At 37.1% G+C, this 27,369-nt stretch overlaps 1 protein-coding gene across 1 annotated transcript in view; it reads left to right on the top strand.

Annotated features, from left to right (window-relative positions):
• The window catches only part of SNX4 (sorting nexin 4), a 67,534-nt gene extending 45,760 nt beyond the window's left edge, over positions 1–21,774 (top strand). Inside the window, exons 9-14 of the mRNA XM_059162948.1 lie at positions 4,244–4,309; positions 8,416–8,505; positions 10,459–10,558; positions 13,586–13,731; positions 15,452–15,566; positions 20,586–21,774. Coding sequence (XP_059018931.1) covers positions 4,244–4,309; positions 8,416–8,505; positions 10,459–10,558; positions 13,586–13,731; positions 15,452–15,566; positions 20,586–20,633 — 565 coding nt within the window. The 3' untranslated portion in view covers positions 20,634–21,774. The remainder of the gene's footprint in view (positions 1–4,243; positions 4,310–8,415; positions 8,506–10,458; positions 10,559–13,585; positions 13,732–15,451; positions 15,567–20,585) is intronic.
• The last annotated feature ends 5,595 nt before the right edge of the window (positions 21,775–27,369 follow it).

Below are 27,369 nucleotides of genomic sequence, written 5' to 3'. Positions count from 1 at the left end.
TATAGAAGGTGATACTTCATTTTGATTTTGATTTACACTAGATAATTTATTCTTACTGATTTTTTTTTGGGGGGGGGTTGATGTTGGTTTTTATTTCTTCTCCTTAATTTCTGATTTTATTTGGGTCTCTTTTTTTCTTGAGTGGCTAAAGGTTTACCAACTTTATCTTTTGACTAGCTCCTTATGATATCAATATCAAAGAATTTTGTTTTGAAATGATGTCTTATAATAGTAGTTTTCAAAGTTTGTTTTAAAGTATTTCTTAGACAATTATCATATGATCTCTCTGATATGAGGAATTTGAGAGATTGAGTGGGGGGTCGTGGTGGGTGGGGAGGGAAAAAATGAAATAAGATGGGACTGGGGAGGGAGACAAACTGTAAGAGACTCTTAATCTCACAAAACAAACTGAGGGTTGCTGGGTGGTGGGGAGTAAGGAGAGGATGGTTGGGTTATGGACACTGAGGAGGGTATGTGCTATGGTGAGTGTGGTGAAGTGTGTAAGCCTGATAATTCACAGACCTGTACCCCTGAGGCAAATAATACATTATATGTTAATGAAAGATTTTAAAATAAAATAAAATAAATTATTTCTTTCAATAAAAAATAAGAAATCCATTATGTTGAGCAGATAAAAATGAAACTACCCTGAAGCTCTGACCAGTGCCCTTTATTTTGTTGGCAGAATGCCCAAGAAGATTCCATTGGAAATCACTGTTTTATAGAATTAGTGATACTCTTTTTTTTTTCTTTCTTGGTGTTACTTTATAATTTTTGAAGGATTTTGCAAGAGAGTTTTTCAGTCTTGGGGTAGCTTTTGTGTTAATTAATTTAGAATATCTACTTGTGTATAGTGCTTGCATGTTGTGGTTATTTTTGAGCCTTTTGGATTCTTTTTTGTGTATTAATTATTTTGGTTTTGCCATCTTAGAAGTTGTTATCCAAATATTTTTATAGAAAATGTCTTGCTAATGTTGCATTATAAGTCCTTTTGATTGGATTAATTTAAAAATGATTCATTTTATATTTTTAAATAGGTAATACATTCATCTGGCACAAAATTCAATAGGAATAAAAGCTTTTTACAGTGAAAAGTCTCCCTTCTCTGTTAACTACCCAGGTCTCCTCTGAGACAGCCAATACAGTTTTCTTATGCATCCCTGTAGTAAAATGTAATTCTATAAATATATTAATATACAAACACAGTTGGGTGCTTAACTGACTGAGTCATCCCTTAAAAATATTAAGTAATCTTGACACCCACTGTGGGACTTGGACTTACAAGCCGGAGATCAAGAGTTTCATGATCTGACTGAGCCCACCAGGCTCCCCTATAGTTCATAGATGGACTTCAGGTTGTCAGAAGTTTCTGAAATTCCATGCCAAATTTTGTTTGTGATTTTTTTTTTCCTTCTTAGGGAAAAGGTCCATAGTTTTCATCAGTTTCTACAAAAGAGCCAAGGCCTTTTTTGATCTGATTCCTCTGTGACAATTCCCTACCCATTAAGTACTTTAAGATTCAGTTATTCCTCTTATAATGCTGACGTTAAATCTAAATGTTGATGTTAGAAACTACCCTTTAATAGTTCCTTGTATGTTGATGGTTTCCTCCTCTCCACTTTAACCTGGTTAGCATTTCCTATTTCTAATCCTAGATATATCCTTGGACCCCAGGTTAGAACCTTTTGTTTAGTAGTGCTTCTTAAATTTTAATGGGCATATAGATCACCTGGAGAACTATAATTGAACTATATATATCAAATTTAAGGTGACAGAGGTATGGAAAATGAATATTTTGGTGCAATAGATCTGGAATGGGTTCTGTGATCCTGCATTTATTTATTTATTTACCTTTTATTTTTTAAGATTTTATTTATTTATTTGTCAGAGAGAGCAAGCATACGCGCAAGCAGGGGTAGTGGCAGGCAGAGGGAGAAGCAGGCTTCCTGCTGAGCAAGGAACCTGTTGTGGGACTTGATCTCAGGACCCAGGGATCAGGACCTGAGCTGAAGGCAGGCACTTAACAATCTGAGCCACCCAGGCATCCCTGTGATCCTGCATTTCTAATGAAATTCTAGGTCATGCTGTTGCTAGACCACAGTTTGAGTAGCGGAGGGCTAAGACTTATACGTACCTTGAGGTCTTGTGCTGTTACGTAGAATCCAGTATAGTTTCCCTCCTCACATTTATTAATTCACTTATTGCTTCATTTTTTTCATTTTACCTGCAAGCTGTAAATACCATGTATTTATCAGGCTCTAAACTACTTAATAGGCATACATAGGTGATAAAACATGAGTCCTACTTCCTTGAACTAGTTTTTGTCTTGTTTGGTAAACAAAGGAACTAAATTGGTTATGTTGGCCTTGAGTTGGTGGTACATAGTAAGGTGCTCAAAGATTAAATGGATGAAGTACTTTTGGGATAGCCAATAGACAGTTAATCTGGACTGTTGATTTTTTTTTTTCTTTTAAGAGAAAGGGGGACAGAGAGGCTAGGGCAGGGAGAGGGGCAGAAGAAGATAGAGAATCTTACAACTCACACAGGGCTCAATCCCACAACCCTAGATCACGACCTGAGCTGAAATCAAGAGTCAGCTGCTTAACTGCCTGAGCTACCCAGATGCCGCATAGCATTAATTCTGGTAACATGACCTACAGTTACATTAAATATGATCACTGCATTTCATTTTTGGCTAGTTGTATTTGTCATCTGCCAAAAGCCTTAGGTTCCTTTCTCATGTGAAGAACAGGGCTTTGGATATATTGAATTTGAGGTGACAGAGTTGTATAAAAGCAGAATTGTCCTCTAGGCATTATAAATAAAGCTTTAGTTTAAAAAAAAAAAGGTTAATTTGCTATTACTATCTTGAGAGTAGTTACAGACATATAAAGAAAGAACAGTGTTAGAGGGAGCCTTACCTATTTTGTTTTTTAATCATAACCATAGTGTTGCGTAGGTGATTTATATGTTTGTTTTGCTTTGACAAGTATTAAAAATTATGAGGTTTATTTCCTTCTGATACTGTAAGCATATAATCTGGTATTTCAACAACATAAAAATATATATATAAAAAACTACATGGTAACAAAATAATAGTGTTTAAATGTTTTTCTTTTATGATACAGTGCAATTGAAGAGGCTTATGTAGAAATGACAACAAAGGGCGCCTGGCTGGCTCAGTTGGTAGATCATTTGACTCTGAGTCTTGGGGTTGTGAGTTCGAGCCCCATGTTTGGTATAGAGATTACTTAAAAATAATAAAATAAATCTTTAAAAAAAACCCGAAATGATAAAATGATCTATGGTTCTAATAGACTTTCTCATCAACTTTAGTACAATTATTGAAGCTTTACTGTGTACCTAATGTTTCTGCACAGTCATCTTTTTTGTTAGCTTAAATGTGTTCATCAGAATCATCCATGGAGCTTTAGAAAGTACACATATCTCAGCTCCACCCCAGAGATTCTGATTAAGTAGATGAAGAACAGGGCTAACACCCATAGTTTCTCAAACCTGCTCACTTGACTTGACAAATTGACTTAAATAGGCACCCTACTTGAGAACGTTGTCTGTAAGCAGATGCAAGCTATTTTGTATGATACTTAATTTGAACTTAGCAGCAGCTGATAGCAACTTTTATTTATTTATTTTTTTTAAAAGATTTTATTTATCAGAGAGAGAGAGCAAGAGCAAGCACAGGCAGAGTGGCAGGCAGAGTCAGAGGGAGAAGCAGGCTCCCTGCGGAGCAAGGAGCCCGATGTGGGACTCGATCCCAGGATGCTGGGATCATGACCTGAGCCGAAGGCAGCTGCTTAACCAACTGAGCCACCCAGGCGTCCCTGATAGCAACTTTTAAACTAACAATTTAAAGCTTTCACTTGCATTTAGTTGTTAAACTTAAGGGGAAAGCAGCATATTTTTTTTTTAAGATTTATTTATTTGACAGACAGAGATCACAAGCGGGCAGAGGCAGAGGGGGTGGGGGGGGGAAGCAGGCTCTCCTCGGAGCAGAGAGCCCAGGACCCTGGGATCATGACCTGAGCCGAAGGCAGAGGCTCCAACCCACTGAGCCACCCAGGTGCCCCAGGAGAGCAGCATATTTGAGTCACAGAAAATAAATCCAAATACAGATGCTTTATTGTTTAAAAGGTAGCTAGGAAAGAAACCTTATAAAATATCCCTTTTGAAAATATTCCATATCTAATTCATGGTGTGTTTGGTTTTATCTTTTTCTCCCTAGTGAGTGGAGTGCCATAGAGAAAGAAATGGGGGATGGACTGCAGAGTGCTGGTCACCATATGGATGTGTAAGTACCTAGAACAGTTAAGGTAAAACCTGGCGTGAAGTCTAGTAGGAAAATGTTAGTGATTCTTCTGTTTTTATCAAGTTTGCTGGCTTTTATATTATACACTGTGGATCCAGATCTGACTTATACAAGTTTATTTCAGGAATGAAGGTTAATTTTAAAACATTCAGAAATCAAATCAGTCCAGTTCATGTATTAGTAGAATAAAGAAGAAAACCTGCATGTTAAGTTCAGTTCATGTAGAAAAACACTTCAGCATCCACTCACAATAAAAATGCCCATCAAACCAAGAATAAAAGAAATTTCTTCAGTTTAAAACTTAAAACTAGTATTGTACCTAATAGTGAAATATTAAAAATGAAAACTTAGAGATAATACTGTATTTAATAGTGAAGTATTGATGCTTTTTCCAAGGAATAAGGCAAAGTTGTCTGCTCTTACCACTTCTTGTAAACTTTGTACTAGTAAGTCCTACTCAGGCCAGAAAAAAACAAGTAAGAGGCATTAGTCTTAGAAAGGAAGAATTAAAACTATCTTTTTTTGTAGTTAACAGGATCCTTTACATGGAAAATCATAAAGAATCAACCAAAAATATAATAGAACTAACAGCTGAATTTAACAAGGATGCCAAATATAACATCAATGTATTAAAAATAAAACTGTTGGGTTGCCTGGGTGGCTCAGTGGGTTAAGCTGCTGCCTTCAGCTCAGGTCATGATCTCAGGGTCCTAGGATCAAGTCCTGCATCGAGCCCTGCATCGGGCTCTGCTTAGTAGGAAGCCTGCCTCCCCCATTCTCTCTGCCAGCCTCCCTGCCTACTTGTGATCTGTCTGTCAAATAAATAAATAAAATCTTTAAATTTTTTTTAAAAAAAGCATTTTTATATACTAGCAACAAATTGAAAAGCAATACTTTTCATAATAGCATCAAAACAAAGTTTTACAGATTAATAAAGACTTCATATATAAACACTGCTGAGAGAAAATTTTAAAGACCTAAATAAATGGAGAGAATTAATGTATGTCTTCATGGATTGGAAAACTCAGTAGTGTTAATATGTCCCTTCTTCCCAAACTGCAGTCCCAGTCAAAATTCTGATAACTTTTTAATGGAAATTGTTATACTAATTCTAAAGCTTACATGAAAATTCAAAGGACCTAGAGTAGCCAAAACAGTCTTAAGAATGAACAAACCTGGAACTTATTACCTGATTGATTTCTTTCTTTCTTTTTTTTTTTTTTTTTTTTTTTTTTAGATTTTTTAAAAAGATTTTTATTTAGGGGCACCTGAGTGGCTCAGTGGGTTAAGCCTCTGCCTTCAGCTCAGGTCATGATTTCAGGGTCCTGGGATCGAGTCCCACATGAGGCTGTCTGCTTGGCGGGGAGCCTGCTTCCCCTCTCTCTCTGCCTGTCTCTCTGCCTACTTGTGATCTCTCTCTCTCTCTCTGTCAAATAAATAAAAATCTTAAAAAAAAAAAAAAAGATTTTTATTTATTTGAGAGAGAGAGAGAGAGCATGAGAGGGCAGAAGGTCAGAGGGAGAAGCAGACTCCCCACGGGGCTGGGAACCCGATGCGGGACTTGATCCTGGAACTCCGGGATCATGACCTGAACCGAAGGCAGTTGCTTAACTAACTGAACCACCCACGCGCCCCATATTACCTGATTTCAAGACTTTCTATAAAGATACAGTAATTATCAAGATAGGATTTGGTATAAAGGTAAACAGATCAATGGAACAGAATAAAGTGCAGAAATAGACCAGCATTTAAATAGTACATTTCAAGAAGTGGTTCTGGAATAACTGGTTATCTACATGGAAAAAAATTAACCTTGAGCTATTTCTCATACCTTACGTAAAAACTAATATAATTTGGATAATATACATAAGTATAAAAGCTAAAATTACAGCTTTTAGTAGAATGCATAAGAGAATATCATTGCAAACTTCAAATTAGCAAGGATTTCTTAAAGAGAACATGAAAAAAATGTTTAAATGGTGAATTGTCCTATATCAAAATTAAATATTTTGCTTATCAGAAGATACTATTATAGGTGGGGAGGAATGTGGGTAGTTAGTGTTAGAGAAGATGAAGGCGTTGTGATGATAGTGGTTAACGTTTGCAGAACAGTGTGAATGTACTTAATGCCACTTAACTACATGTAAAAATTATTAAAAAGTAAATTTTATGTTTATTTAACACACACACACACACACACACACACACACACACACGATACTATTAAAATAATGAAGAGATAAACCAATGAGTAGGAGTAAACATTTCCAAGCACAGTAGATAACTACAACTCAGTAATAAAGAGACAGAAAATACTTATTTTAGCTAAATATTTCTTTGGGCCATATTCAAGCTAACTGGCTACTTTCCAACCAATTTGCTTAACCCTAAGAAGTTTTCCTGTATTCTGTTGATTTAGCATTTTCAGGAATTTAGGATTATCCCTTCAGTTGATTTTTTTAAAGCATTAAATAAAATTAATTTCAGTACTGCTATCTAAAAATCATTACCACTTATATTTTTTTACCCAAGGATGTGCCGTTTATCTGTTCACTGTTTCCTGTCTTCAAGCCACCAACCCTGTGGTTCCTCTTTTTTGTTTCCTTAACATGAACTCTTTGAGAATCACAGATTTATGAATTAAAGGCAGTTTTTTCCACTCTTACCAGTGATTCTCAAGACTTTCTTCAGTCACATAGAAGAAATTCCATACAAATACAAGTTTGTAATTACAGAGTATGTTCTTTGCCTGTTTTATAAATCCTTTAAGCACATAGCTTTTCAGTGACTCTTAATGTAGGTTTATTTATTTTTACAACTCCAGTAACTTGTTTTCTTGCCTACATAAAGCAGGTCTGGAGACACAGTATATATTTTTCTTTCTTTCTCATGCCAAGAAGTCAGAATTAATTTGAAAAAAGGACGCCTGTTACACCATATAGAAATAGTACATGACATAACCCATGTCCTTATGGAATTTGTAATATGATTGAAGAAATAAAACCAACACATGACACAGTTGATAAAATATAAGTTGTGAATTGTTGATAAAAGATCAGAAGTGGGGGGCACCTAGATTGTAGCTCAGTGGATTAAGTGGCTGACTTTGGCTAGGTCATGATCTTGGGGTTCTGGGATCAAGCCTTGAGTCGTCTCTGCTCAGCAGGGAGCCTGCTTCTCCCTCTGCCCCTTCCTGTGCTCATGCACACTGTCTTTCAAATAGATAAATAAATAAAATCTTAAAAAAAAAGATCAGAAGTAGAGTGATGACTAAGGACTAAAGTAGTCTGGGAAGATTTCCTAGAGGTGCTGAGATATGTGCTTGTGGGATTTGGAGAAACTGTGGAGAGCTGCCAGATTTCTATACGAGGAAGGCTCAGGTCCAGGAAAGAGAATGGCATGACAATGAGGGCCTTGACCAGATCAAAAGCAGAAGTTGCTATTGAGAATTAGTATAAAATAAGGCTTCTAAAGTTTTTTGTAGTCTTACTCTATTTTTCCTTTTGTAGCTTTTAGGGATACTGTATGTAGTTGCTGCCAGGAACATCTGAGCACCAATTACACTAAACTCTTATTTTTTCCACAGATTTTGTAGCCCCTTCATAAAATATCTGAGCAAAAGATATTATAGTCTTCTGGTGCTGCTTACACTACCTGAGAGAAGGACCTTTGTTTGTTTGTTTTTATTTCCAATCCATTGCTGATTGAAACATTTTGGTAAAATTAAGTAAAATTTTCATAGTAATTAAAAATTGCCATGTCTGGGGGCGCCTGGGTGGCTCAGTGGTTAAGCCGCTGCCTTCGGCTCAGGTCATAATCTCAGGGTCCTGGGATCGAGTCCCGCATCGGGCTCTCTGCTCAGCAGGGAACCTGCTTCCTCCTCTCTCTCTCTCTGCCTGCCTCTCTGCCTACTTGTGATTTCTCTCTGTCAAATAAATAAATAAAATCTTTAAAAAAAAAAAAAATTGCCATGTCTGAATGCTTATTCTCGTTTTGTGTACTTTTGTTAGGGGTAGCAAATAGCATTGCTTTTGATCATTAATACTTTGTATCATGATAAAAGTTTATATGCAATGTTTTTTAAACAGGTATGCATCTTCTATTGATGATATTTTAGAAGATGAAGAACATTATGCAGATCAGTTAAAGGAGTATCTGTTTTATGCAGAAGCATTGCGGTAAGTATAATAAATGTTCCAGATGTAGTCGTGTGGCTGGCTGGTCACCACTCTTCATATGTTGCCAGAAAGTAAAGATAGTAAGGTGATTTTTAAATGAATTCATTCCCCAAATATTGAATGAGTCATTGTAATCCTTGGTGTTGCAGAGTGATAGGCATAGACATTTAAGACAAGCTCTGTTCTTGAAACAATATTGATAAAACTTGTCAGTCTCCAACCTCGGGTTTGTTTTGTATGTTGTTCTACTTTTTTCAGTTTGTAGATTGGATGCAAAATACAGATTGAGTGTATGTAGTCTTGTCACTAGGCAGTATGTTACCATTTTTTTGGTAACTCTGTAATTCTTTCCATGTCTGCTTTTCTTCTTGCTAAGTTTGTGTAAGTTCTTAATATCAGCACTTTGTCTTCTGTTTTTATGGTATCTCTTACAGAGCCAAACAGAATTCTCTGGTGTATGGTTCTATTTAATAAAGAAGAAAGTAGTATACTTTTTCTGTCCAATTTTTAAAAAAAGAATCGTGTCCTGGAATAGGTGGCATTTGGTCATAGCCACTTTTGGTGGCTTTTTTTTTTTTTTTAACCTAAATATCCCATCATTTTATGAGACTGACACGCTGCTTACTGCGCTAAGAAGGCACTAATATCCCATCATTTTAAAAGCCGTATAAGAATTCTGTTAGGACGGGACGCCTGGGTGGCTCAGTTGGTTAAGCAGCTGCCTTCGGCTCAGGTCATCATCCCGGTGTCCTGGGATCGAGTCCTGCATCAGGCTCCTTGCTCAGCAGGGAGCCTGCTTCTCCCTCTGCCTCTGCCTGCCATTCTGTCTGCCTGTGCTCGCTCTCTCTCCCTCTCTCTCTCTGACAAATAAATAAAATCTTTAAAAAAAAAAAAAAAAAAAGAATTCTGTTAGGACACCACAGCACCAATTTTCCATTAGCTCTTCGGTAACTGGTGTGAAAATGTCCACACATTGTTAGCCTTGTTCCTTCTAAGACTTTGAGTCGTCAGGAGTCCAAGGTCACATTACAAAGCAAAAGAAGTTGCTGAATGCAGTGGAATTCTGCACAGTTCTTAAGCACTGTAGGAAAGATTAATGTATATTGGTATGTCCATGGTACATAGTTAAGTAAGATGAGATGTAGAATCACTTGAGGCATGTGCATATGTGTATTTGTAAGTGCCTACCTATGGTCTGTCAGAATATGCACCATCTGTTCGTATAGATTTTGTTTGGGAGTTAGGGAAAAGAAAGAATTCTTAAAACTTTTTTATTTTGTGCATTCCTGTAGTAGAATCTTTTTTTTTTTTTCATGCTGTGGATTTTATGATAAAAACGAAGGCATTTTTTTTTTCTAGGATTTATTTATTTGAGAGAGAGAGAGGGCATCTGTGCAAGCAGGGGGCCAGGGCAGGCAGAGGGAGAAGGAGAGACTCTCAAGCAGACTCCCTGCTGAGCACAGAGCTTGGCCTGGGACTCAGTCTCATGAGCCTGAAATCATGACCTGAGCCAAAGTCAGGAGTAGGACGCTTAGCCAAGTTAGCCACCTAGGCACCTCACAACTAAGACATTTCTGTATAAAAAAGAAATGTTGAGAGATGTTTTCAAAGAATATTCAGTTGGTTTATAAGATTCCACCATTAGTTTCTGAGTTATACAAAAGATTTTATTGTTAATGTATGTAGTAATCATGAGTTTATTGAAAAAAATGTTGCAGATATCTAAAAAGCAACCCTTTTTGGTTAAGTATATGTAAAAATTTTATGCTTAGGTTTTGCTAGATTTAATTTTTAATATTGGGCTACTACATTTTAAACTTGAAAATTCTATCTACACTAGTTCTGAGCCTAGTAAGACATTCTGAATGCTTCCCCTCATCCCCTGAAAAAAATTTTAATATGTTAAAAGGGAAGCCACAAAACTTAAGTGGCAGCACTTTTTTTCATCCCTAGGGCTGTATGCAGGAAACATGAACTTATGCAGTATGACTTGGAGATGGCTGCTCAGGACCTAGCATCCAAAAAGCAGCAATGTGAGGAACTGGCAACTGGGGTGAGTGTTTCCATTTGGGTATCTGCATCATTGCCACAAGCCATATAAGGAAGTAGCTGTAGCTATAATACTAAGGATGCCTGTAGCTTTTATAGGGGAATAATTTATGAGCAACTTTATAATTCTTTGGGTTGTGATCTTGATATAAAAAGACATAAGCCATTAAAACATTGTATTTATATGGCATTTTAAGAAATTCTGCCAGGGCACCTGGCTGGCTCAGTTAGTGGAGCATGCAGCTCTTGACCTCAGGGTTGTGAGTTCAAGCCTGACATGGGGTGTACAGATTACTTAAAAATAAAATCTTAAAAAAAAAATCTGCCAACATTGCTCTTTGTAGTATCTTTTCATTTATGGTAAGTCCAAATGAAAAAACATTCTTTGTGATTGAAATAATGACCTTTGTCAGGTTTACTTTTATAAAATATATTAGAGATATTTTAGTTTACTTTGAAAAGCCTTACCCAGTTAAAATTAGTGCTTCTTGGGCGCCTGGGTGGCTCAGTGGGTTAAGCCGCTGACTTCGGCTCAGGTCATGATCTCAGGGTCCTGGGATCGAGTTCCGCATCGGGCTCTCTGCTCAGCAGGGAGCCTGCTTCCTTCCCTCTCTCTCTGCCTGCCTCTCAGTGTACTTGTAATTTCTCTCTGTCAAATAAATAAATAAAATCTTAAAAAAAAAAAAAAATTAGTGCTTCTCTGCTAAGAAGGAGCTTTTGGTATACAGTCAATATTTGTGAAGAAAATTCCATATCTTATTGTATGAACCTTAGACCATTTTTATAATCAGTTTTCCACTGTCCAGCCATTTTCTTGGAATAAAGTATAGTGAGAATACACAACCTGGAAATAATGGAACAGTGACAGTGCCACCATTTATCAGCCGCTTCGTAGTTAACAAGTACTTTGGTATGTCTGAAAAGCTGCAGATGTATGTGGGAAAAGACTCTTGGCCACAAAACATGTATACACTCGGCTTGATTTATTTTTAAAACTCGGGAACTTCCCAGGCCATTTTCAGGGAGCAGGGTTCTCTACTCCTCCATGTGAAGGGAAAAATGTTTCAGTTAGCTATGGAGAGTGAAGAGGTGTTGAAGCTGCAATGCTTGAGGCTTCCCTCCAAGCGAAGGCATCCTATTTTATAGATAGATACCCAAGTTTCAGTGTGTATTATACAGATTTAAAATTTTTTTTGTTTCTTTGTGTGTGTTTGGTCTATTTTCTTTATTGCCTGTTGAATTTTATCTATTTTTTAGTGTCCTAAAGAAATACAAAAATATGACCTCTGATCTAAAGAAATAACTTGCCTAATACTTCACATAGAAGTTCTCCATCTGATAAGAAGTTCAGTTAGAATTTTTTTCTTTTTGACTATTCCATATTATTCCAGTGTTAGGAATCATATTAGGAGCCCCTTGGTTATGACTTGAGAGGCTTCTGTCTGAGGTATGGGAAAATGCCAAAAGGTTTTGTTTCTCTCTCTCTTTTTTAAAAGATTTTATTTATTGGGCACCTGGGTGGCTCAGTGGGTTAAAGCCTCTGCCTTCAGCTCGGATCATGATCCCAGGGTCCTGGGATTGAGCCCCACATCAGGCTCTCTGCTCATCAGAGAGCTACTCTCTCTCTCTCTCTCTCTCTGCCTGCCTCTGCCTATTTGTGATCTCTATCTGTCAAATAAATAAATAAAATCTTAAAAAAAAAAAGATTTTATTTATTTATTTGACACAGGGAGCTTGATATGGAGCTCGATTCCAGGACCCTGAGATCATGACCCAAGCTGAAGGCAGCGGCTCAACCCACTGGGCCACCCAGGTGCCCCTTTGTTTCTCATTTTTTAAAAAAATGTTTAATTGTGGTTTAAATATACATAGCAAAATTTGTCAGCTTAACCATTTTTTTAAACTGTTTTTTTCTCTTTTTAAACTGGGGGTTTTCTCTTTTTCTTCTTCTCTTTATATATGTATATATCTACCTATCTTGAAAGATTTTATTTTTAAGTAATCTCTACACCTAATGTGAGGCTTGAACTCAAAACCATGAGATCAAGAGTCACGTGCTCTGCCCGCTGAGCCACCCAGGTGTCTGTATTTTTCTTTCTTTCTGTGTTTTTTAAAAGATTTATTTATTTATTTGACAGACAGAGATCACAAGTAGGCAGAGAAGCAGGCACAGAGAATGAGGGGAAGCAGGCTCCCCACTGAGCAGAGAGCCTCATGCGGGCCTCGATCCCAGGACCCTGAGATCATGACCTGAGCCAAAGGCAGAGGTTTAACCCACTGAGCCACCCAGGTGCCCCTGTATTTTTCTTTTTAAAGTCTTATGATTTCAAGCTTACAAAATAGTGGGAAAAAATTAATACACCTATTGAATTTACACTGATATGAAAAGTTTTACAAGAGCAGTTTTACAAGAGCATGGGTTAAAGAATGCTTATACTAGGGGGCACCTGGGTGGCTCAGTGGGTTAAAGCCTCTGCCTTCAGCTCGGGTCATGATCCCAGGGTCCTGGGATTGAGCCCCACATCAGGCCCTCTGCTTGGTGGGGAGCCTGCTTCCCCCCCTTTCTCTGCCTGCCTCTCTGCCCACTTGTGATCTCTCTCTCTCTGTTGAATACATTAAAAAAAAAAATGGTTATACTAGGGATCATCTTAACCATTTTGAAGAGTATGGTTCAGTAGTAGTAAGTACATTCACATCATTGTGCAGCCAACCTCCAGAACTCTCTTCCTGTTGAAAATTAAAACTCTGTACCATTAAACATCAACTATCAATTTCCCTTCCCTCCAGCCCTTGGCAATCACTGTTCTGCTTTCTGTCTCTATGACTTTGACTGCTCTAGATACTTTACATTTAGTGGAATCATACAGTATTTGTCTTGTGACTTATTTATTTCCACTTAGCATAATGTTCTCAGGTTCATCCTTGTAGTATCATATGTCAGAATTCCCTTTCTTTTTCAGGCTGAATAATACTTCTTTGTACATATGTGCCACATTTTGTGTATCCACTCACCTGTTTTATTTCCTTTTAGACCGTGAGAACGTTTTCTTTGAAGGGAATGACTACCAAGCTCTTTGGTCAAGAAACTCCAGAGCAGAGAGAAGCCAGAGTAAAGGTGCTAGAAGAACAAATAAATGAAGGAGAACAACAGTTAAAGTCTAAAAATCTGGAAGGCAGGTAAAAATGCTGAGATGTGTAACAAAGCTAGACATACATACTACATGGCAGATTTTTTTTTTATACCTTGTCCCTACCTCATTAACATTGCTGCGTTATAGCCTGTTCTTCCAGGGCATTAGTTTTTAAGATTTTATTTTTAAGTAGTCTCTATACCTAGTGTGGGGCTTGAACTTACAACCCTGAGATCAGGAGTCACAGGCTCCTCTGACTGAGCCAGGCAGGTGCCACCATAATGGTTCTTCTAAACTGTAGAGATTGAGGGGAACCTGGGTGGCTCAGTTAAGTGTCTGTCTCTCAGTTTTGGGTCAAGTTGTGATATTGCAGTTTGGAATCGAGCCCCGCGTCAGGCTCTGCGCGAGGCATGGATTCTCCCTCAAATTCTCTTGTCCCTCTTGTCTCCCCCTCTCTCAAATAAATAAATCTGTAAAGAAATAAAATGTAGTGATTGAATTCCTAAGGAATTTGAATGATCGAAAATCATGTTATAGAAACATTTTTATTATGGGGGAAAAGAGTAAGAAGACTTTCAACTTATAATATTGAGTTCCTGCACATTTCCTAATTTCTGTCCTTTGCACATACCTTTCACCCTTTCTTCTCCGTCACTTGACAAAAGCCTGATCGTTCTTCATTTCCCAGCTCTCATGCTGCTTCCTTTTACTGCTAGCCTCATAGGCTCTCATAGCCCTTCGTTCATGCCACGATAGCATGGCAGTTTTGTTGTGGGTGGTCAGTTGTTCTCTGTGCTTGTACCTGCCTAAATTAATTGCCTTTCAAAGCCAATGACTGTGTCTTTTTCATCTTTATGGTTTAACATCTTTCATTGGGCTTGGCATGTAATTACTTCATAAATATTTCTGGAAATGCTGCTATCAAAGTTCTGGCATCACTTTTTCGCTTATTTTCCTTGCTGTTGTTTTTCATCTGATGATCAGTAGATGAAGGCAGAGCAACAGTGTATCTATCATTGGTGTTGAGGTATTTTTGTTAATTGTTAGAACTGTTTGTACCAAATAAATAAAAGCAAACTTTTATGAATGGAATTTAAAGAGACAAATGCCTCTCAGAATTTTTAAAACTCTGGTTGTTTAAAGCAAGTTTATAGGGGCACCTGGGTGGCTCAGTTAAGCATCTGCCTTTGGCTCAAATCATGATCCTGGGGTCCTGGGATTGAGCCCCACATCAGGCTCCCTGCTCAGGGGGAAGCCTGCTTCTCCCTTCTGCCTATAGCTCCCCCTGCTTGTACGTACTCTCTCTCTCTCTTTCTGTCAAATAAATAAATAAAATCTTGGAAAAAAAACCCCAACTACATGAAGTTATTTTAAAAAAGGGCAAGTATATAATAATTATGATAGATATATATCTTGTCAAAAGAGTATATGTTTTCTAGTGACCCCAGGAGGACTTCACCTGGCCTCTTTTAGGCTTGTGAGCTGGTTCAGAGAGCCATCCACATCTGTTTTAGAGGAATAATTTAAAGCTGGGATTCTTATGGCAAGAATATTGATTATTAAAATGTAGACGAATGTATGACAGTCTCTGCTGCTTCTCCCAGTATGATTTTTGGAAGAGAAAAATAGAATATCTTATACAGACGATAGCTTTTTCCTCCATATAGATAAAAACCAATGCAAACGAGAACTGGTTATTAGAATTTATAATATAGTGAGCTGAATTTGAATAAGAATAATAATGATGACTACACACTTTATTTCAGAGAATTTGTGAAAAATGCTTGGGCTGATATCGAACGCTTCAAAGAACAAAAGAACCATGATTTAAAGGAGGCCCTCATAAGCTATGCAGTCATGCAGATCAGTATGTGCAAAAAGGTAGGTGAAGGTACAAGTATATTCAGAAGTGCTTGCAAATTTCTTTAAAACTGGTTTCTCTTATTTGGACCAGAGTGATTATTATTCTAAAGCCCATTGTTCTCCCCTTTCCAGAATGTTTTCCAGTTTATTTACTTAACTTTGAAAGAGTATGATAACCAGAATGTTAACTATTAAGTCTTCACTCACCTGAAGTTCCAAATTTATATGCCTGTTTATAGCTAGTATTTGCAAATATGTACCAACAATGTTACTTGGATTATATGATTTTCTATATGCTAACGGACATACAGGTAGATCATGGATCTTAAAAAAGAAGGAATGTTTTTGGGGCACCTGGGTGGCTCAGTGGGTTAAAGGGGGTAAGATACTATTCCTAACAGTGATCTATAGTACTATGATTGGAAGATAGCTTAAACATTGTTTGGGGGAAATGTGGTTATGATATGGTTTGTTGTCATAGTAAGTCTTTCATGTGACTGATACCCATAGTAGAATAAGAACATGGAAGCTTATTCTGTTTAAATAAGTGTTTTGACAATGCTGAAATCTTTAAAACACTATGGTAAGAACAAAATACAGAACATTCCTTCTTTTTTTCTTTTTTTAAAGATTTTATTTATTTATTTGACAGAGATCACAAGTAGGCAGAGAGGCAGGCAGGGAGAGGGAGAAGCAGGCTCCCTGCCGGGCAGAGAGCCCGATGCGGGGCTTGATCTCAGGACCCTGAGATTGTGACCTGAGCCGAAGGCAGAGGCTTTAACCCGCTGAGCCACCCAGGCGCCCCAAAAACATTCCTTCTTTTTTAAGACCCATGATCTACCTGTGTGTCTGTTAGTACCAATGCTTTACATAATGTTTAGCTCGTCACCATTTACCAAGAGCTTTAACATGCATTATCTCTGTAAATCGTATAACAAGATGATTTCTCACAGTTACAAAGACCTTCTTAGAGGGAAAAATCATACTCATATAAACAGTTTGTGCTTTAATTCACTCCAAATGTGTTTTTTCTAGCTAGACATCATCACTTCCCTAGCTCTTTCCACTTGGTATCACCAGCAGTAGCATAGAGAGCAAAGACATTTTAAGATGTAAATACCGGACTCTAGCATTACACGTGGGCTCCTTTAGTATTGGGCAAATTCATATTTGTGCTCGAGTTCAAGTGTAAGTTACTTCACATAGTGGATCTCTGAGGTCATTTAAGAGACGTTAAAATCAAGAGTGATCCATCTGCACATGCCTGCCCATGGGTGAGTGTGATTGCAGCTTGATAGTATGTGTGGGTTTTTTTTTTTTTTTTTTTTTTACTTTATTTACTTACTCATTTATTTATTAGAAAGCAAGCAAGCAAGTGTGCGAGTGGGAAGGGGAGGAGCAGAGGGAGATAGAGAATCCCTGACTCCATGCTGAGCACAGAGCCTGACACGGGACTCGATCCCATGACCCTGAGATCATGACCTGAGACCAGATCAGGAGTAGGGCACCTAAGGACAGAGCCACCCAGGTGCCCCACAGCTTGATAGTGCTTTTATCTGTTGCTTTTCCTGCCAACTCCTGCTGCCTCCCTGCTTCACAGATTGCTTCACATTTAATCCTTTTTGTAACCTTTCTTTTTTTGATCTTGGGAGGTCTGAAAGGTAATACCAATTTTTTGAGTTGGTTTTGTTTTGTTTTTGTAAAAGACTTATTCATAAACTCCTTGCAATCTTCCGTTTGCTGCTTTTACAAAGTAAAATGCAGACTATATAATGGCTCAAAGGACTTTTCTCCCCCATTTTACCTAGGGTGGGATGGTTGAGGGTGCTGAAAATTAATCTCTGAATAAAAAAGATAACACTGTAGGTGTATTTGGATATACCATTGCATAGCTTGTGTATCTACTCATGTGTCCTGTGATAACTATAGGAAGCCAGTATATGCACATGAGATTAAAAAGATGTGTATTCACTTTGTTTCCCAAGAACAGTACTATAAAGTTTCATCGTGTATTTTTTCCTTAAGTGGAATAGATTTTTATATTTGAAAATCTGCAGTGTTCTTTTTTTTTTTATGAACTTAAAATTAAGTAGAAGAGAAGATTAATATTAGTTTTTCTCAGATGGATATGGGTATCTATATTTTGTTTATTTTACTTGAGTATTAACTTTTCAGATATACCATACTTCATTATAATGTCAGCTATCCAAAGTGGCAATTGCATGTAATCAAGTGACTAAATTGTAGCAGTAGTAAACCAAAACAAAATACTTACAGGGATGCCTGGGTGGCTCAGTTGCTTAAGTGTCTGCCTTCGACTCAGGTCATGATCCCTGGGTCTTGGGATCAAGTCCCACATGAGGCTCCCTGCTCAGTGGGGAGCCTACTTCTGTCTCGTCTCTGCTGCTCCCTCTGCTTGTGCTTGCTCTGATAAAAAAGTAAATAAAATCTTTTCAAAAATTTACATAAGTATTAATCCTAGCACTTAAAAATCAAGGATCACTTTTAAGTGTTTTCTTGGTTAACCTTTTTGGTAGTGAATTTTCTAATTTGTTGAATCAAGAAATACTTGATTAATTTTTAAGCTACTTTATCTTTTTAAATTTTAAGAATTGTCATATGGAAAAAGATGTTCCATGCAAATGGAAATGGGGAAAAAAGCAAGGGTGGCAATACTTATATCAGACAAAGTAGACAAAACCAACTTTAAAACAAAGACTGTAACAAGAGACAAGGAAGGGCATTACATCATGATAAAGGGAACAGTCCAACAAGAGGATAGAACACTTGTAAATGCTTACCAGACACTGGAACACTGTGAAGTAATATTAACAAATACAAAGGGAGAAATTGATGGTAAGACAACAGTAGTAGGGGATTTTAACACCCCACTTACATCAGTGGGTAGACCATCAAGACAGAAAATAAATAAGGAAACAGTATCTTTGAGTGACACTTTAGCCCACATGGCCTTAACAGATATATATATATAGAATATAAACTCCCAGAGCAACGGAATATATATTCTTTTCAAGTGCACATGGAACATTCTCCAGGATAATCACACATTTGGCCACAAAACAAGTCTCAGTAAAATTTAACAAGACTGGGATGCCTGGGTGGCTCAGTTGCTTAAGCCTTTGGTTCAGGTCATGATCCCGGGATCCTGGGATCAAGCCGCACTTTGAGCTCCTTGCTCCCTCTCCCTCTGCTCCTCCCCCTAGCTTGTGCTGTCTTGCGCTCTCTCTCTCGCTCTCTCTCTCGATTCTTTAAAAAAAAATTTAAGACTGAGATAATACCATTTTTCCTGACCACAATTGTATGAACTAGAAATCAGTCACAAGAAAAAAACTGGAGGGCGCCTGAGTGGCTTAGTTGGTTGAACTCAGGTCATGATCTTGGAGTCCTGGGATTCAGTCCCATGTCTGGCTCCCAGCTCCACAGGGAGTCTGCTTCTCCCTCTAACCTTCTCCCCTCATGCGCTCTCTCACTTTCGCTCTCTGTCTGAAATAAATAAAATCTTCAGCCAAAAAAAAAAAAAGGAAAAATGCAAATATGTAGAGGCTAATAGCATGCTACTAAACCTCCAGTAAGGAGTCAGTGAGGAAATCAAAGAGATATTCAGAAAATAACATGGATACAAGTGAAAATGAAAACACAATGGTTCAAAATCTTTGGAATGCAGCAAAAGCAGTTCCAAGAGGGAAATTTATAGTGGTAACAGGCTAACCTCAGGAAACAAGAAAAATGTCAATCTGACGTTGCATTTAAGGGACTAGAAAAAGAACAAAGCCCAAGATTAGTAGAAGGTAGGAATTTAATAAAGATCAGAGCAGAAAAATTAATTATCATAAAACTAACATACTCTTATTGCAAAAATTATGAAAATCCAGAAACATATTAGGTAAAAATTCTTCTCCTCCTGCACCAACTCCCTTTTGAAACCTCACCACTGTTACAGACTTCATGTGTATCCTTCCAGATGTCGTTGTACATTTACAGTCATTTAGAAAATACACACTTCCCTCTTCCCCACAAAAACAGGACTGTGTTACATGCTCTGCGGTGTCGTTTTCATTTGCCCATTTGATGTCTCATGGAGATCTTCCTAGAACAGTGCGTTAGATCTCTTAGCCTTTCTGACAACAAATACTCTCATCAGATACTACTTTATCCAGCCAGTTGGAGATATTTTAAAGGATTTTTTCTTAATTTGCTTTTCATATTTCATCAGGAGGAGAAAAAAGATTCTTGGTTTTATTTTGTGTTTGAAGCCTTGATAACTTGGTAAATATTGACATGCTTTAAGTATGAAAATATTGCTTCTTCATGAATTAGCAGTCATTCGAGAATACGTGTCTTGTTTGCTAAAAACAAAAAACCTTTGTTTCTACCACTTTGTTAGATTTTACAGTTTTATTTTTATATGCATGCATTTTTGTTTAAGCATATTAAGTATATTATATTAACTTTGTGCTAAATAGCGTGTTAGAACCACTGAGAAGAATTTGATAATTTAGCCTGTTACTGGTTTTTATCAAAACATTAGTTGTTAGACTAATAATTTAATAAGCCATTAATTTTTTTAAAAAATCTGCTAATTTCTATTTATTTGTTAAACTAATAAGGTTTTTTTCCTTTTGTTTTAAGTATTACATAGAAAAACTGCCTGAAAACTTGTTTGGTTTACAAATAGAAATGATGCAGTCATGTGATATGAGTAAATGAGTTTATGAAAAACTCAGTTTTCTAAAACTCAATTTTCTTGAAAACTCAGTTTTCTAAAAAGAAAAGTTGTAGTAGCTCTTTCCCCGTCTTGAAGATAGGCTATGCAGATAATTCTCTTTTCTCAGAAGCGTTAGACATTCACTTCTATTAGCCATCGCCAGAAGTAGTGTCATATTTGCTGGACTTTTTAGTTATTCCAGAAAGTGAAATTTAGCATACTAGTAAGCCAGATACTTTGGCTTTCAGAATCCTTCCAAAATCACATTTTAAAGTTTTCTTTTCTTTTCTTTGTTTTTTGTTTTGTTTTAGGGAATTCAAGTTTGGACCAATGCTAAGGAATGCTTTAGCAAGATGTAATCTTGTGAAATGAATTTCTCTTCAATCAAAGTGCCCCAGAACAGAAGCACAAGTAAATAAAAAAAAACCTTAAGTTGCTACCCAGTATACACAAAAATATATATAAGTTGAGTCAATTCAACTTTCTTTAATTTGATTGTAGTTGTGTTTATACAGCACAAAAAGGATGTATTTTAATGAATCTTAAATATTATAATTTGAGGTTTGGGGGACTGGTGCTGATTCCAAAAAGTTAATTTGATAATATATACCAATAGATCGTTTGTCAGGCTTCTGAACCAATGACTGAATGTTAAAATGTTAGGTAATTTGTTTGTTTCATTGCCAGTTGTTTCCAGCCTGTTTATGTAGGGAGTTTTTTCCTAATAATAAATTCTTATCTTTACTTGGTAAGACCCACTAATCTGTTATAGGGGGTTATTTTTTCTTGCCTTATATTGAGCTATTTGGTTTGACAAAGCTCAGCAAAAACTGAGTGTGAAATTTTAAGATTTTCTTCCACATTCATTGATGCCCCCCTATAATATTTGCATACACTAGAAAATGCCTTCAATTTGTGTTTTGCCACAATTTTGATACTGGTCAGAAATTTTATACTGCCAAAAAAGAAGATTCAACTTCTTCGATATATAGTGAAACACATTGTTATGATCCAGGAATTGCTATATAGAAAGTTTGAATTGAATATGTTACATATAAGCACTAAATTCTTCTCTGATAATTCTTAACCTCAGTGATGAGCCTAAATTTACTCTGCTTGGCTCTCTACACATGGCATTTCAGGGTACAAGATGTAGCATTTCAATGTATGAGATATATGTAGTGAACATATGTGTTAGTATCTTCATTATTAACATCCTTCTTTTCTATTGCTTGGCTGTAATTTTTGTAAAGATAAATTATATTGTTTCTGTGCGTGTGTGTGTGTTTATGTGTTCGTGGTATATGTTCAGAAGCCAAGCACCCTTATTTTGCTAGCTTTGCAGTATTTTAAATGTGTTCTCATTATTACTAATTATGTGAAAAAAATCCCCAGTACTGTTCAGCATTTGACTTTTTTACATGTTTAAAATGTTGCTGGATTTTTGTGCTGTTTGCCAAACTTATACAATAAATAAATGAAGTATTGTGCTGATTTTCATATGATTTTTGTTATTTTAACAAAGTTATCTATACAAATTAGTATCTGATGCCCTGTGAGAAAAGAATAATATGTGCTATATTATGTTTTGAAGTGTTTAATTGTTTAATTTTACCAAAATATTGGGTTTTTCAAAAAATAAGATGCTGAAATCCGATAAAATTTTTTACTTTTTAAAAAAATATTGCTAGAAGCAAAGATCATCTTTATAGGTACTAATTTCGTTCCACTGAATTGTATCATCTCTTGACACATGACATAGCTTTTCATTTGGCATTTAAAAATCAAAACCTTCTCTCCAAAACTAACTTTAAACTAAATGTAAAATGTACTAGTTTTTTTTTCTACTGGTTGTTTCAGTTTGAGAAGGCCATAATTACCTATGTTTTAAAAGATTAATTAGGAAAAATATTTTTCTAAATCATGCAAATACTCACTATGTATATTTAGGAATATCTTGACTTGGGTTGACTTTTTAAAAAGTTTCGCTTGGGGGGCACCTGGGTGGCTCAGTGGGTTAAGCCACTGCCTTCGGCTCAGGTCATGATCTGAGGGTCCTGGGATCGAGTCCCGCATCGGGCTCTCTGCTCAGGAGGGGCCTGCTTCCCTTCCTCTCTCTGCCTGCCTCTCTGCCTACTTATGATCTCTCTCTGTCAAATAAATAAATAAAATTCTTAAAAAAAAAAAAAAAGTTTCGCTTGGTAGCTCAAATCATTCCTTTATAAACAAAACAAAACGGGACGCCTGGGTGGCTCAGTGGGTTAAAGCCTCTGCCTTCGGCTCAGGTCATGATCCCAGGATCCTGGGATAGAGTCCCGCATCGGGCTCTCTGCTCAGTGGGGAGCCTGCTTCCTCCTCTCTCTGTCTGCCTCTCTGCCTCCTTGTGATTTCTGTCTGTCAAATAAATAAATAAATCTTTAAAAAAAAAAAAACCCAAAACAAAACTCTTGAATTTGATTTTTGTTTTAAGTAGGCTCCATGCCCAATGTGGGGCTTGAACTCATGACCCTGAGATTAAGAGTTTGCATGCTCTACTAAGTGAGCATGCAGGCACCCACCCCCTCAAAAAAACAAAACAAAAAACTCTTAAAGACGTTTTATGACGGAAATTATTTTTCATAATATCCAGAATAAGTATAAAGAAAATAAGTGCAATAACCCTTTTCAAAACTGTTTAAAAATCAGAATGCTAAAATGAATTATTAAAGAGGAGTTGGGTTTAAATCTGCAAAGCTAAATATAAAAATACAAGGAATGACTGAAGAAAAATGACTCATTACATTAATGTAAATAGTAACAGAGGAAGATTTCATCTTGACAGTGTACTAGTGATGCAGTTGGTATAGTCAAAGCATTAAAATTAACTGAAGTCATACTTAACCTTCATTTACATCCAAAACTTGAGTATGTCTGAATGAGTCACTGGTAATTACAACATAGCATCCAAAACAGGAACTGCGGGTTCTTAAAATTCAAGCGTCTTTAGAATAAACACACACCCAGCTTGGACTGGAATGAAAAACCAAGAGTTATGTAACGGGAATGCTAGGCTTTTTATATCCTTATAATCCTTCTTTAGATTTATATGCATACTCTCCCCCTGTAGAATTTACTGATTCCTCAAAGAAAGTTTTCCCTAAAAGAAGAAAAAAAAAGATTTGGAAATTTCTTTCAAGGGTGAGTAACCCAGAGAAATAAAATAATAAAGATCAAATCAATAGAGTTATACTTGCTTCCTAAATTATATAGCTTTAAATTAAATACCTATATATTTGAAAGGAAGGAATAAGCTATTGAAAAAATGAGCAAATTAAATCCAAAGTAAGCAGAAGAAAGGAAGAGCAAAATTAATGGTACTGAAAATACGATTATAAAGGCAAAAGTTGATTGTTTAAAAAGACTAATAAAATTAAACCTCTAGCAAACCTGGATGGAAAAAGAAAAAGTATTAATTATTTCTATCAAGAATGAGGTGAGAAATGTTATTATAGATCTTACAGACATTACAAGAATAATAACCAATATTATGGGCAACTTTAAACCAATAAATTAGACGAAGTCAACAAATTCCTTTAGAAATTTAGCTTACTAAAACTGATACAAGATGAAATAGAAAATCTGAGTAACCTTATACCAAAGAAATTTAGTATCAAAAATACTCCTACAAAAGAAAACTCCCATATCTTGATTGCATTATTGATGAGTTGTATCAAACATTTAAGGGAGAAAAAGCTTTAGTTCTACACAGACTTTCAGAAAATAGGGAAAAGGTCATACTTCCTTCCCATTTTTTTTTCCTTAATGAGAACAGTATTACCCACAGGTAGCCAAACTGGCCAAAGACTTTTTCAAGAAAAGAAAGTGATGTATCAATATACATCATAAAAACATAGATGAAGAAATTGTTAAACCATTAGATGATTGGACCCAGCAATATGTAAAGAGTATAGTATGTCATGATCCAGTAGTGTTATCTCAGAATGCAAGGTTGGTTTAACATTAAAAGTCAATTCCTATAATCCATCATACTAGTAGAATCCAAGGAAGTACCTTATGATCATTTTGATACATATAAAAAAAGATGCAACACTGATTTATGATTTAAAACTCAGCAAATTGGGAATAGAGGGAAACGTACTCTTATAAAGGGCATCTGTGGAAAAGCTACAGCTAACATACATAACATTCAGAAAGTCAAATCCATCATAGGACAGCTGCCTACCAGATAGTATATGTCCCCATTTCTCCCTCCCACCATTGCTAACATTTGGCAGGCTTTCACCCCAACCTTCCTGCAACTGTTCCCATCCCCTGTTGATTCCTGTGCTCATTGCTGAGGCTTTTTCTCAATAATCATTGAACTCTGAAGCTCGTGGATGCCCTAAAGTGAAGCTCAGAGAGCATGTTCACCAGGTGAGCAGTCGCCCAAGTGGAGAAGTTTTAGGAGAGCTATTGATCCAGGAGATAGTTATAAAATTCACCCCCAGATGAAGGTGGAACTAGTTGATTCAGAAGCATAAAGTCCAAATGAATAAAACATTCCTTTTATGTAACTGTGTGCTAGAAGCACCATTCAGCAGAAGACAAGGAGAAACTCCTAAATCTTCAGTTGCTGGGTTCTTGATTTCAGAGGCTATAGATTAACATGCATCAAATGCTTACTGCTAGAGCCAAAACTGGGGCACAGCACAGTGACATGACTTGCCCAAGGTCCCGCAGCTAGTAACTAGTAGAGCCAGAGTTTGGACCCAAATAGCACGGATCCAGAGCCTGTACTTTTTCAGGCTTTTGTTTTTTCCTCCCCTTTAGAGGAGCAGGGGGCTTTAGGTGTTAAGATAACCTAGAGGAGACAGACCCATGAGGGTGGGGAAGGGATGGGAAAGGTAACTTTCCTGATGCTCAAACTGCAAGATACTTGACAAGAAAATGTCTTAGGTACTACCAGGAGTGGGAGCGGAGGAGGATACAGAATGAGGCCGTGTGTGGGGAAATGCCAGACCAGTTCTCCAATTTGAATTGTGTGCTTGTGACTTGCTGGGGGATCTAGTTAAAATGCAGACTCCTGATTCAGTAGTTTGGAGTGGAGCCTCAGTCTGCATTTCTAACAAGCTCCCAGCTAATGCCAGTGCTACTGGTCAGACTTTGAGTAGCGAGCTGTTAAAAAAAAAAAAAAAAATATATATATATATATATATATATATATATATATATATACACACACACATAGGCATAAAATGTGAAATATCTCTAGCTATAAGCTCATGGCCTAGCCAAACCAAGACCCACTGAGAAACAATTATTTAGCAAATACAGAAAAATTAGCAGTTACTCAAAAGAAAAAAAGAATTAAGCAACACTGATTTCTTAGTTCAGTTCCAAGTTTACAAGTTTATTACTTTTTTAAGATACTTTACATTTATTTATTTTTTTAAAAGATTTTATTTATTTATTTGACACAGAGAGATCACAAATAGGCAGAGAGGTTGGCAGAGAGAGAGGGGAGGGAGCAGGCTCCCCGCAGAGCAGAAAGCCCTGTGCGGGGCTCGATCCCAGGACCCCGGGACCATGACCCGAGCTGAAGGCGGAGGCTTTAACCCACTGAGCCACCCAGGCGCCTACTTTACATTTTTTTAAAGATTTTATTTATTTGAGAAAGAGTGCTTGAGAGAGCAAAAGCAGGGGGAAGGGCAGAAGCGGCGGGGGGAGCAGACCCCCCCACGGAGCAGGGAGCCAAAGGAGGGCCTCTATCCCAGGACCCCAGGATCTTGACCTGAGCCAAAGGCAGACACTTAACCAACTGAGCCACCCAGGCACCCCCAAGTTTACAAGTTTAAAATATGTGAAGCCTTAATGATAAAGATGAGTAGATGGGTAATTATGATAAAAATGTAAGACTAAAATTCAATAATAAGGTAATAGCAAAAATAGTATTAATGAGGCTTTCATCAAATATTGTGGAAGATGTCAAATACAGTCACAAGTTTATCTTTGTGCCTTCTCAAAATTCCTCTAAAACGATGGGAATTTGTTTGTTTTTATTGTTTGTTTTAAAGTACCTTTCAAGGCAATGGAAGAAAATACAACTGTGTACAATAAATGTGCACAGAATTTTATAAGATAAAAAGATGGAGGAGATGCTAAATGACTTAGTAAAATGGTGGCCACTGAAACTTACATACCAGTGACCAGGACTATTAATGAGAAGCAAGCTACTTTACACCACTGAATCTCACAAAGACTCAGGAATGAGAGGAAACAGCATACTGGTAAGAAAGAATAGTGTGAGGTTAAAAAAGGTGGGGAAAGGATTGGTTGAAAGTCTGTACCAGGGGGCACCTGGGTGGCTCAGTGGGTTAAGGCCTCTGCCTTCGGCTCGGGTCATGGTCCCAGGGTCCTGGGATTGAGCCCCACATCGGGCTCTCTGCTCAGCAGGGAACCTTCTTCCTTCTCTCTCTCTGCCTGCCTCTCTGCCTACTTGTGATCTCTGTCAACTAAATAAATAAAATCTTAAAAAAAAAAAAGTCTGTACCAGGAGCAATTCGATTATATGTGGAATCTAAAAAACAAAGCAAACGAATAAACAGCAGAAACAGACACGTATATATAGCCAACCGATGGTTGTCAGAGAAGTGAGTGGGGTGATGGGCAAGGTGGGTGAAGGAGAGTGGGAGATACGGGCTTCCAGTTATGGAATAAAACAACAGTTATATGCCTAGGTCCCAGCCCTTTCTGCATATGCTCAAGAGACCACCGCTGTGCATTACTGTGAAATTTCACATTAGTAAAATGTTCGAGGTAATGTTAATATACAAAGAATTGCCAGCAGAATACCATCAGGCTTCTCAAGGGAAAAATTTCTTGGACTCCAGAAAAGAATAGAGTGGTATCTTCAGAATTTTGAAGAAAAATGATAGCCAACTTGATGGCCATATTATCAATCAAGTGTGAGGCAGAGTGAAGGCATTTTTGAATATACAGTCTCAAAAAATTCCCTTCTTAGGCACCTTTTCTCAAGAAGCTCCTGGGGGGTGTGCTTCACTAAAACAGGAACAAAGATAAAAAATCAGAAATCCATGGGTTATAGAAAAGAGGAGA

This window comes from Mustela lutreola, chromosome 2 (genome assembly GCF_030435805.1).
Source record: "Mustela lutreola isolate mMusLut2 chromosome 2, mMusLut2.pri, whole genome shotgun sequence".
NCBI classification, from domain to species: domain Eukaryota; kingdom Metazoa; phylum Chordata; class Mammalia; order Carnivora; family Mustelidae; genus Mustela; species Mustela lutreola.
The sequence above is the reverse complement of the archived record's forward strand: the minus strand, read 5'-3'. Positions and strand labels throughout refer to the sequence as shown.